Genomic DNA, 11,641 nt, shown 5'->3' with positions numbered 1-11,641 from the left:
AAAGATATTTAATTAGTAGTTAATATTATATCTATTTTCCTAAATAGTATAACTTATTATTAAGGACTTGCTAAAAGAAAGTCTCTTTAGCAGTTAATTCTTTATAAAAGGATTAAGTAGTTATGTAGCTATATAAGATTGTGACGAAACGGGGAGGCATGCCCGATTCGGACAAGGTCAAATCCAATTAGCCGTTAAGCCAAAAATATACGCGAGAAATCGCAATTGCCGTTGCGATTCCGTTGCCTCATATTGTATATAACGCCGCACCCCCATTGGCCAAGCTCCCAATTAGGCAACTTTGTTACAAAGATATATCACTTGAAGCTAGATTCTTGGCGCTTTCTAGTTATATAGCTTACGAAGCAGTGGCTTATAAATCCAGGAAGTTATTAGCGAGTGTTTTACTAGTTTCTTACAGGCTTATAGAGAGACCTTTAGGTATAAAACAGGCTATAGGGTATTCCGACGGATGTTAAATATCCGGCCGGATCCTAACTAGCCGGTCTATCTCTTACAGGCTTGAAACTACTACTGCAAAAGTCTTCTTAGATCAAGCCATGTTCCAACGCGGATTACGCAAGACCTAAACTACCTAGGAAGTAGAGCTGTATACCATTACAGAGCACCAGTTTCAGGCTATTGGTTGATGGTCTTTGCTATCCGATTGGCATTGTGGTTGTTGAGATATCTGTCCATAATGATAATGAGTTTCCACTAAGGTTATTTAGATCTAGCTCTTTAGCATCGCAACCAATACATGCAAGCTGGACCTTGTTTGAAAGACCCCCTTTTTGTTTTTGTATAATCATGTGACATCCTTTTTTATGTCCCACTTTTCCCTTTCTACACTCTTTATAAAAGAAGGAACTGGATTTAATCCTCCTCTTCTCGCCACCTACCCTATAGCTTATACAACTTATCTAATCGGCATTTTCGCCGCTTTAATACTTATAAAGAGGATACTGCTATTTACAGTAGATATACTCTAAGTTAGGGGTGGCCTCTCTTAGCTGTTATTAATCTTAAAATAAAGCTACTTTTATATATTAAGACTAATCTATCATCCAGGCTTCAGTTAAACCAAAACCTTTATGTATAGAACCCATGATCATTACCATTTCCTAGACTCTAGCCACCTCAGCCATTAATACAACTTGTTTATACTGAATACCCTTCGGCACTTTACCAGACGTGACTTAGAACTCTTCGCTCAGCAACGCCCCGATCCATCCGCCAACATAAACCCAGCACGACCGGTTTATCCCTTGGGAATCACACGATCGTCACAACAAGCGAGCGACGCAGTCTTGTCACGGCCTACGCCGCCACTGAATGCATGACGCCGCATGGCACGGATCGACGTGTTACCGCTCACTCCCTTACTCTATGTGTGAGAATGTGGCGATATCTCATGATGGATATCGTGAGATGCTCCCCAGACCCTGCCCATAAAAGACCACATAACATTCCTTAGACATACACTCTAGCTACCTCAGCTTTCAATACAATTTGATTACTCAAGAATACTTCTTGACACCATCAAACGTGATTCGTCACCCTACGGTCAGTGCACTACGCCCCGTTACAACTGCCAACATAACCTAATCAGGTTACGGTTTACTACCTTGGAAACCTTGACAGTCACAACAGGGCAAGGACTGGGCCTTTGATCGCAATTGTAGCAATCAAGCAGGTACCCAGCTGCTATATGAAGCCTACCGCTTACGGGGAACAAGGCTATAACAAGTGTGAATAGACTTTTTCTTTATAACTCAATAAAAGAAATTATATAAAACCTAGAAAAATTGCCCTGTATACTTCCTTAATTAACTGAATTTTTTAAACTTTAGCTCTCTTTAGCTTAGTTTGAATTTTTAAATGTTTTTTTAAAATCGCGATTTAGGCCCTGATTATAAATAGGGGTCAAAATAAATCATGCTTTAAATTTTCCTATTAGATGAATAAGGGGACATGCTTTCCTCGATCTAGCACTACTCCCAGCGGGGGATATAAGAATTAACCGTCCTAATTACATCTCTGCGCATAAGGATCGTCATCGTTATATATTACGCTAGCCAGGACCTACCGCGGGCTTTAGGTTGCCCGTGGAGGTAAGAGGTATAATAATTATACTAATTTTTATAATTTATTTTAAATTAGGCGAGAGGGGGTAATTAGAAGCTATTTATATTCCTATTTATTATTAGAAATAATATCTAAAGATAAAGAAAATAAGGGAAATTACTTATTTAATTAATAATAATAGTTTTCTTAATAATAAGGAATATCTTTATTAATTAATAATAAAAGATAAAGTTATTATTAATTGCTATAGGGTTCTTATTATATTGCGCTTCCTTAGTATTATTAGCGATAAGAGACTAACTTAGCGAGGCTATTATTACTATTATCTATGTATAAATATATATCTTATAAGAGACTATGCCTTATAGCTACTTAGCGGGGATAATAATATATTTAAGTACTTATTTTATATATTATATGCCTTATTTTAGGCCCTCTATTAATAATTATAGATTAATATTACTACTTATAATAATAGGCATATATCTCTTAAGTAGAAATAAATAATTATATTATAGATCTTTATATATAAAGAGCTATAAAGAAATATCGCCTTTTATTTCTATATTAGTTAGGAAATAGTCTTAAATATATTTTATAAACTTATTAAACCTCTTTAGTAATTATATATATACTTTATTATATAGCTAATAAGTTATTTTCTTAATTTATTAATTTTCATAGAATTATCCCTAAAAAAGAGGGCATTTAATAATACTATTAGTACTATAAATAAATATTATATACTTATTTTTATTTCTTATTAATAATAAAAGAGATATTAGTTAAAGAAGAATAATATCTTATAAAATATCCTTATAATAATTAACTTTAAGGGATTCTTTTATATATATACTTATAGGCACTAAGGGATCTATTAATAACTCCTCGCTTATATATATAGTAAAGATTATTAACCTATAAATTCTATTAATATAATTTTATATTATTAATACTAGCTTTAGCTCTAATAAAGGTATCTTAATTCTATTCCTAGAAATAAGATATTATCTTTAAGACTAAGAAGTAACTACTTAATGCCTATAGCGCCTAGAAGAGATATATAACCTTTATTACGCCTAGCTTCACGTAATTATTAAGTAGATCTTTAGCTAAGTTAAGAGGAAGTTTAAAATTATAAGATATAATGCTATAAAATACTTTATTAATAATTAGTATTATATTATACTTATAGTTATAGGTCTATAGAATTTCCTCTTAGTAGATAGCATAGAGCTTAGCGAGTATAATCTTAACCTTTTAATATACCTAAATAACTTCTCTCTCGCCTAGGAAGTAATAAAGGCAGCTAAGAGGCATATAAATAACTTTATACTAGTATAATCCCTAACTAGGCTATATAATAAGATCGCTAATATAACTTAGCGGGAATATAATATTATATTAAGAAAAAAAGAAAAGAAAAATAATAAGAGGCTAGAAATTAGTAGCGCTATAAAAGTAGCTAAGGCGAGGAAGGTAATAATAATAAAAAAGGTAGCGAGGGCAATAAAAGCAATAAGGTTAAAGAAAGTAAATAAAGAGAAGGCTAATAGCGCGGCTAAAGGTAATAAGAGGTAATTTAAAGCTATAAAATTAGGCTTATAATAGCTTAACTATAGTTAATAATAAGGCAATTAAATTAAGGTTAATTTACTAGGGAAAAGCTACCTTAATAAATAAAATACTACTAAGCTTTATCTTCTAAGTATAATAACTATATAGCCTTATTCTACTAGGCTAAGTTAGCTCTTAACCTAAGCTTCTTTTACCTCCTTTAAACCTAGTATATTTTATATTATTATATTTCTTATTTCTTTAAATAATAAGATTACCTTTATAGCATAAGTTATACCTTTTAACTCTTTAATAACCTCTAGGCAATTAATAATTACTTTCTCTAGGTCTTTTAACCTAGTTGCCTATAATATAATAAATAAGCTTCTCTAAGAATTATTATAAAGTAACTCTTTTAACTCCGCTACTATAATTAATCCCTTACTTTTTTATTTCTTTTTCTTTATTACTACTAAGGAAGGTATCTAATACTTTAATATAGCACTACGTTATTACCGCTATAGCTATAATAAAGAAGGAGTTAACCCTCTTATAGATATTAAAGATATTATAGCTAGTAATAATAAGGACTTTTCCCTACGCGGAGTATTAAGAATTAAAGAATTAGGAAGTTATAAAGAATTAAGAAGCTAACTTTATAATAGATTATTTATTTTATTATTACCTTCCTTATTATTCTTATTATCTTTATCCTCCTTAATTTCTTTATTATTATTATTAATTATTATAATATTCTTATTATTACCCTCTATTATGCCTCTTAGGTTATAAGCTACTTAAATTATCTTACTATTTACTATAGTAATAAGATAACTTACTAATAGGTTATCTATAAATATTTCCTCTTATAAGTCTATTATAATATACTAACTAATAAGTAGTCCCTTTATTATAGCTTTATAGCCCTACTATGAGAATCTTTATTTTATTTTTTTTTTATTCTCTTAGCTAAGATTAATATATTTAATCCTCTTATTATATCCTCTTCTTCTTAATAAATTATAAGCTTTATAAAAAGTATATTAAAAGTCCTTTAGGTTTTATAGCTTATTCTTTATTATCTTATAAGACTAGCTTTAATTCCTCTACCTTGCTTTAAAGCTAGGGATAAAGCTTATTAATATATCCTTATATATTCCTTTCTTATTAATATTTAGGTCGCTATTCCGCTAGGCTTCTAGTAGTCTCTTAAGGAAATATAAAGTCTACTTATTAGATTACCTTTAACCCCGGCTATTGCGAGGCTCTAATGCGATTAATTACATACTAGGATCATTAGGGTATATAGGCAGCGGCTATAATGCTTCCTATATAGTCGGCGGTAACTAGGATTACTTCTTAGGCTTCTAATAGGCTTTTAAGAGTGGTATCTCTTTAAATTAGGTGTATTTTCTATAGAGGATATAGGGATAACTCTCTTTTTCTCGAAAATTATATCTAAAGGCGGTCAAATCGAGCTCTAAAGGCGATATATTTACCTTCTTAATATTATAGCTATAATGACTTTACTATGACCTTCTGATAGGTGGGGAAGGCGGTTAGGGCTATCGCCCATTGAGGAATAGCTATGAATATGACGGGGTTTTAGGTATAAGACGGTGGCTGCGCTAATTTTATGCGATAGGATGTCTCACCTGAAAACTGGGTTCATTTTGACCCCTGTTCATGATCAGGGCCTTAAGGTGTAAAATTGAGTGTTGCTAGAACAAGGTGGAGGCTTGCACCTTGAGGCAAAAGAACCAATTGACCGTTAGGCCAAAAGATTCAGCTGAATGATCTCAATCCATTGAGATCTTCAGAACCTCACGTCATATACAACGGTACACCCTAATTGACCAAGCTCTCAATTAGGCATATCGTTACAGTTGCACTCACGGCCTTGTTGCGCACCAGTGGAGTACGTTATAAAAGCGGCCACATAACAAAGGCTGGATCAGGCTAGACCAGCTAGTCCGGTACGCAAAGGTGAGCAAATATCAAATCACCCCACGGTACGAGAACTTCGGCAACTCCCCGACTTACTCGAACATTTTTAACTTGGACTAAAACGTTACTGCGCTGGTCGGAATCGCCGACCGCGGCTGCCGAGGACCGCCAAGAACTGCCGCGGGCCACCGAAGGAGCCAGGAATTTCTTGGTACATCGGCAGCCCTCGCACGCCGAATGCAACGCTGAAACTTCGACCAATGAACGGTTATAGAGGTCTGGCAAGCCGCTGGCAATTACTCAACCATCGTTAATCGAGCTGATGCAAAAGCAATCTATATACTCCTCCTACGCAGCCCTCATTCCCATCGCCGCCCGCTAAAGGAAGAGCAACCACGACCTTCAATTTTCTCGCCAACCTCTTTGAAATGTCCTCTTATCAGACCGACCGCACCTACTCTTCCAAGATTCTCCTTCCCGGGAATCCAGAGTATGAGATTTGCCGACGAAACAACCCGAATAGCGACACGCCTGACCTATTTCCACAAGAGATTCATGTCGTGCACAGTGTCGATGACGTTTCCGCGGCGTTGAAGCGTGCCGCGGAACTCGGTACTACGGTTGGTGTTCGCTCTGGCGGACATACTCTCTCAAACGGCCACCTCAATCATGGCATTTTCGTCGACACCAGTCGACTGAACCGCCGGGTCGACTATGACCCCTCGACACATGAGATCGCCTTCGGTCCCGCTGTTCGTAACAATGAGCTAGGCACAGCCCTGAGCAAAAACAACCGGTTCTACCCTCATGGACACTGCCCGAGTGTTGCAGTGTCCGGATACCATCTGGGCGGTGGTCAAGGTTTCGCCATGAGAGGCTTCGGCCCTGCCAGTCGGGACTGGCTGATCAAGCTGGAGGTTGTTGTTCCCGACGGCCGCGTTGTTATTGCTAGTCCTGAGGAGAATACCGACCTCTTCTGGGCGGCGAGGGGCGGCGGCCCGGCATTTCCAGGTGTGATTACAAAGTTCTGGGGCCGTACGATTCCCGCGACGAAGCTGTGGGAGCAAAGTATTATTTTCGAGTTGGGGAAGAACTTCAAACCGCTCATGAAGTGGTTCTTAGCTCAAGCCGACAAGACTCCCCGACTATGGACAGAAGTCAACTCTGCAATCGCGTACGACTCTAAGCTTCTTGGAACCGAACAGCCGGATCAACCCTCCGCAGATGCCAAGCTGGTGTTTTTGGTGGTTAATAACGCTCTGACTGAAACTGAGGCAGAGGCCAAAGCCTTGTTGAAAGCTTACGAAGCAATACCGGATGACTTGCGCGATTCCGTCCTTGAGATCAAAAGCACCCACGAGATATCCCTTGACGACATGTTCAGTTTCCAGAATGCCTTGTGGACTGCGGAACACAGCGAGAAATGGCAGTTACATGGTTTGTGTTTCGATCAGTCAGTCGACCTGGACAAGGCAAGTGTTGTTACCTTGTTTAATTACTGGTATGCTAACTGATGTACTGCAAAGCTGCTGGACATTGCTGAACCCCGGCTCACCGACATTCCGACGACCCAGTCTGTTTCCATAGCCATTGTCTGCAATTTCGAACCAGCAGAAAATGAGTGCGCCTTCAGCACACCGATGTATCTCTACTGGTGCAGTTTTACAGGTTGGCGTGACGATGCAAACTCGATCAAACTACGACAACATTTCCGCAACCACTACAAGGACCTCTTGCCCCTCTCTTCGGGAATGTACGCTTGTGACTACGACGTCTTGTTTGAAGAGGCTAATGCGAGTACTACCCTGCCCTCGCCTGGCATTATTCACAACTGACAATTTTTCACCAGGCAAAGCCTATTTCCGACTCGGCTCTCACACGGTATCTTGCCATCTGCGAGAAATGGGACAGGAAAGGTCTTTTTCCTTATCGTCAGCAATACATAAAGACTCGGGACAAAATCAACGCTTTGTAAAGAGTTTTGCGATGGAATGGCCTGGGGTGTTCTATGTCTGAGCTACTTCCATGAATCGAGGGTTCTGAACGGGCGCCGCGGGTTCAGCATCCACATACTCATTCTTGCGAGCGAGTCATGCCATTCCTGTTCGCAGCTGAGCCCCACGCTAGCTTCCTTCCAGGAGAGTAAATCATATAGCTTGCGCGTGTGTTTTCCTGGCAGTGCAGAATCGACTTTCTTAGAGTACTTTAATACCCCTTCTGGCAACTTTTCGGTACTCCGCCGCTCCGCTTTCGTAATACTGAGCGTCGTGGACCTGGCCTGAACGGGTGTCTCTTCGGGAGGTAGCACTGTTTTGTACTTTGACGTGCTGCTGCTATGGCTACTCGTGCTAGCTTAGAGCCCCCGCCGGACGGAATCTAGGTAATTGAGGCCTTATTGCTGCTTTCCCTTAGATTTTCTACGGCGTTGTAGATATGGTAGATTACCCTCTGTCTCGGTTGCTGCTGGGGATGGCTGACCGGTAACGTTGCGGCCTTGTTACTGGTGAAGACTTTGATGACTTGATAGTAGAGCTGCGTTAGTAGATATTCTACAGAGTAATGATTTTGTAACTGTTGTTAACTCTGCCGTGTATGGATTCTGTTCTGCTCTTGTACTGAGCGTGATTGAGAACGTGTAAAGCTCCCTGCCTTGCCTGCATGACTCTGGAATTTGAATCGCCGCGCCTATGCCGATGAAATCGTCCCTTGCAGAGCTGCTCGTTGCGATTTGGACGACCTAGCCTGCGTTGGCTACCTTAGTCACCTTCTCATCGCCCTCGGCGAATAGTTGTATACGTTCTTCCCAAGGTCCTAGCGCAAATGGGTGAATGGTCTTTATCCTGTCTATAGGCATCCCCTGATGCGCGCTGGCGATCTGTTGTAAGGGTGATACTAATACTCTGAATGTGTGGCATCTAATTCTTTGGAAGGGGTTACCATCTGGTAAAGTTTAGAAGTCTATCCATAGCTTGGTCGCCCTCTTGTTCTCGAACTGGAAGTATGTTCGCCCCTGCCTCCGCCACGGCGGTCGCCACCGTGTGGAAGGTGCCGACTATCGCTTGTGCTCCTAGCCTCTGAACTCTGTTGACGGCCATTATCGACACATCCCTATATGTATGTATCCAGACGTTGGGGGCGTAGTCTATCACAGGAGCCACTATCGCTACAAACAGGTGTCTGGCGACCGATGGGGACAACCCCTTAAGTCGTCTCAGTACCATCACTGCTTCGACTTAATGCATGAGACGGGATTATTGAAGTCTGAGATCCAGATTCTTCGACAGTCAAATGAGGCCCTTAGCAAGCGGTGCAGAGCAAAAGAATCCGCCTGCAGAATGAAGGAAATATGGCCCTAAATGACGGAAAGGAAGCAACTGTCAGATGGATGGTGATATGCAGGTAGTGGCTGAACCACCGAGAAGTAGTGGCTGAGGAGGGTAGGCACGACGAAATGAAAGGCGCTGTGGAACTTGCGGTAAGACCGGCCATAGCGCAGCAACCTGTCACGTAGTCATTGAGATATCTAGGGAAGAATGTAGGAATATTTTAATCAAATAAATGATTTGTTGCGTTTTTACAAAGAATCTGTAATGCGGGTAGTGAAAAGTGCGGTACTCGCTTGTCTGCGGCGCTCGCTTATCATGTACATAACCCTCTTCTTATCACTATCTATCGGTATCGAAGCCTCCAGTCTACCAGCCTGGTGCTGACGAGAACGTCACGATGCGACCTTATCCCTTTGACGCAAGGGGCGTCTCAGCGTGGGATTTTCTAAACTCTATTGCTGGCTGGGAGGCCAGCAACTGCAGTTTGGGAGTGCTGTACCAGTAGCTGTGGCCGTTGCCTACTTAGATCCGAGTCTTAAGATCAAGCCATGTGCCGACAAGCAGCGACCGGGAGGCAAAGGCGGAGAAGCAACCAAGGCATAGAATGGTTAGGTACAGTCCAGACAGAGCCGTGGCACCCATGCTCTCGAGCATCTGGCCGCCAACAGGGACAGTGATGAGCAAGCCGAAGCTGGCGGCGAAGCTCAAGGCGCCATAGTAACGTCCGTAGTCCCTGGCCTCGCAAGTCTTGCCTATGCAGACTACAGAAAGAAGAGTCAGTGAATGTGCTGTTAATAAGTCTCGGGTTTCCCCCTACCTGATCCGAGTGACACAAAGGACCCAGATCCCAAGCCCCAAAGACCAGAGAAGACGTAAAGGGCCACGATATCGGTTGAACCGAACGGAACAAGAATGACCCCGGTGCAGATGATAGTGACGATAATCATGCCAATCAGAACGTTGTAGTGCCCAAATCGGTCGCCAATGAGGCCCGGTAGGACCCGCCCCACGCACGAGGCGCCGTTGAGAACGGCAACCATGGTGTAACCGGCTGATACAGGAAAACCAGACCAGCTCACGATGGTCGGCAGCATGCCTGTGATGCCGAAAATGACGAAATCTAGCAAGAAGATGGACCCACAGATGAAGGAGAAGGCTGGGGATTTGAAAACGGAGAAGTGGACGCCGGCAGTTCTTTTTGTCGCCGGAGCTACCCAGGGGACTTCTTGGGGAGCATCCGCAGTTTGTTCGTCAGAACGCGGGCCGACCCCGTCGGTAAGCAACGCAGTACTCTTCACGAGATTATCAAAGGGCAACATACAGAAAGTGCCTACAACCATGATGGCCAAGACGATGAAGCCCAGGGTTCTGAAGGACCACTGAGCTCCCCAGGTCGGCAGGATACGTCGTAGAATCAAGGGGATGACGACACCCGCCAAACTCGATCCGGCCAGTGCAACGCCCATTGCAAGCCCTCGAAGACGGACAAAGAGCTTGCCGACGATGGCGACGGCAATGCTGGAAGTCAGCGCAGCGCCAATGCCGCCCAAGACGCCGAGACAGAGCATAAAGTGCCAATACAGCTTGCACTCCCCGAGCAGGAAGAACATAGGCACTGTCAGGGCGGTCGCAACTGGGGCGAGACGATGAAGGCTGTAGATGTCGACCAAGAGGCCAGCATAGACACTGAGGAATAGCGTGAGGAAAGTGTACATGCCCGTGATCCAGCCGATATCGCGGGCCGAGTAATCCGATAGTTGGTTGAGGGAGAGGTACGACTGGATGGTGCCGACAGATTGCATGAAGCCTGAGACGTTAATTTTTGGGAAGGGACTGAGGATAGAGGCGGCAGAGCACCCACCATACGAAGGGATCATGAAGAGAAATGACCCTAGCACACAGAGCCATGCTTTCCATTTCCTCTCGTTGTCGACGGAGTTGGCGGGCCGACGAGGTCGAGAATTGTCATTTGTCTCGGAACCAGCGATGGCGGGGCTACCGTTGGGAGCAACCCAACTCCGAGACTGGGACGCCTCCAGTTCGAAGGGACAATGAGGTGCGGGGATCCGGCGCCACAAGGGCCATCTTGCAGATTCAGAAGCCATTAGATTTGAATTTTTTTTTACGTTGGGCAGATGGCAGTGCTTGGGAAGACTGGTTGTACTCCTTCAGACGGCAAATCCTGTACACATTAGCATCGATCCCATCCAGCCATTGTCCTCGGCTATCTCTTACCCTGATACCTCATTAATTACGATTGCGGGGTAGTCCCTGGGCAGCGGAGACTAAAGACCTTTCCCTCGGAAGACGGGGGACTCGGCCTCCGGCCGACGTCTTGTCTCGCCTCCGACGGGCTCACGGAGTCATTTCGATTCGATACGAGCCAGGGTAATGGTTCACTGTTCATATTTTCAAATACCATAGCGCAATTTATAATTTAAGGAGACCAGATGAACAGGATAATGGGTACGTAGCGCTGGTCCCGGATATAAGGATCTAAGAATCACCATCAGGTCTGCACTGTGATTATTCTATTGACATCCTATTTGCGCCAAGATTGCCCCCTGGCCCTCAGTGCAGTACTAACAATACAAACCCCACGAGACCGTATATGGCGGCGGAAAACGAAGACGCAAAAGCAGAAAGTGGACGCTGTATGGGCATTTACGAGATCATGACAAAGCTTGGGAAGCGGATATGTACAATAGCAGTGGCAAGCTGGG

General features: G+C 42.5%; 2 protein-coding genes across 2 annotated transcripts; one reads left to right on the top strand and one right to left on the bottom strand.

The window, feature by feature from the left end:
• Positions 1 to 6,020: 6,020 nt before the first annotated feature.
• On the top strand, positions 6,021 to 7,427 carry MRS44_016063 (uncharacterized protein; the record flags this gene model as incomplete). Its single annotated transcript, XM_065617869.1, has 2 exons — positions 6,021 to 7,073; positions 7,119 to 7,427. 2 exons carry the CDS (start codon positions 6,021 to 6,023, stop codon positions 7,425 to 7,427), a joined length of 1,362 nt encoding a protein of 453 aa, XP_065473941.1.
• A 2,013-nt stretch (positions 7,428 to 9,440) lies between these two features.
• Positions 9,441 to 11,023, bottom strand: MRS44_016062 (uncharacterized protein; the record flags this gene model as incomplete). Its single annotated transcript, XM_065617868.1, has 2 exons — positions 9,441 to 9,679; positions 9,736 to 11,023. The coding sequence occupies 2 exons, from the start codon at positions 11,021 to 11,023 to the stop codon at positions 9,441 to 9,443; spliced, it is 1,527 nt and encodes a 508-aa protein (XP_065473940.1).
• Between the last annotated feature and the right edge of the window lie 618 nt (positions 11,024 to 11,641).

This window comes from Fusarium solani, assembly GCF_023522795.1.
Source record: "Fusarium solani strain SB1 chromosome Unknown bctg00000012, whole genome shotgun sequence".
Classification (NCBI taxonomy): Eukaryota; Fungi; Ascomycota; class Sordariomycetes; order Hypocreales; family Nectriaceae; genus Fusarium; species Fusarium solani.
This window is presented reverse-complemented; position numbering and strand designations above follow the sequence as displayed.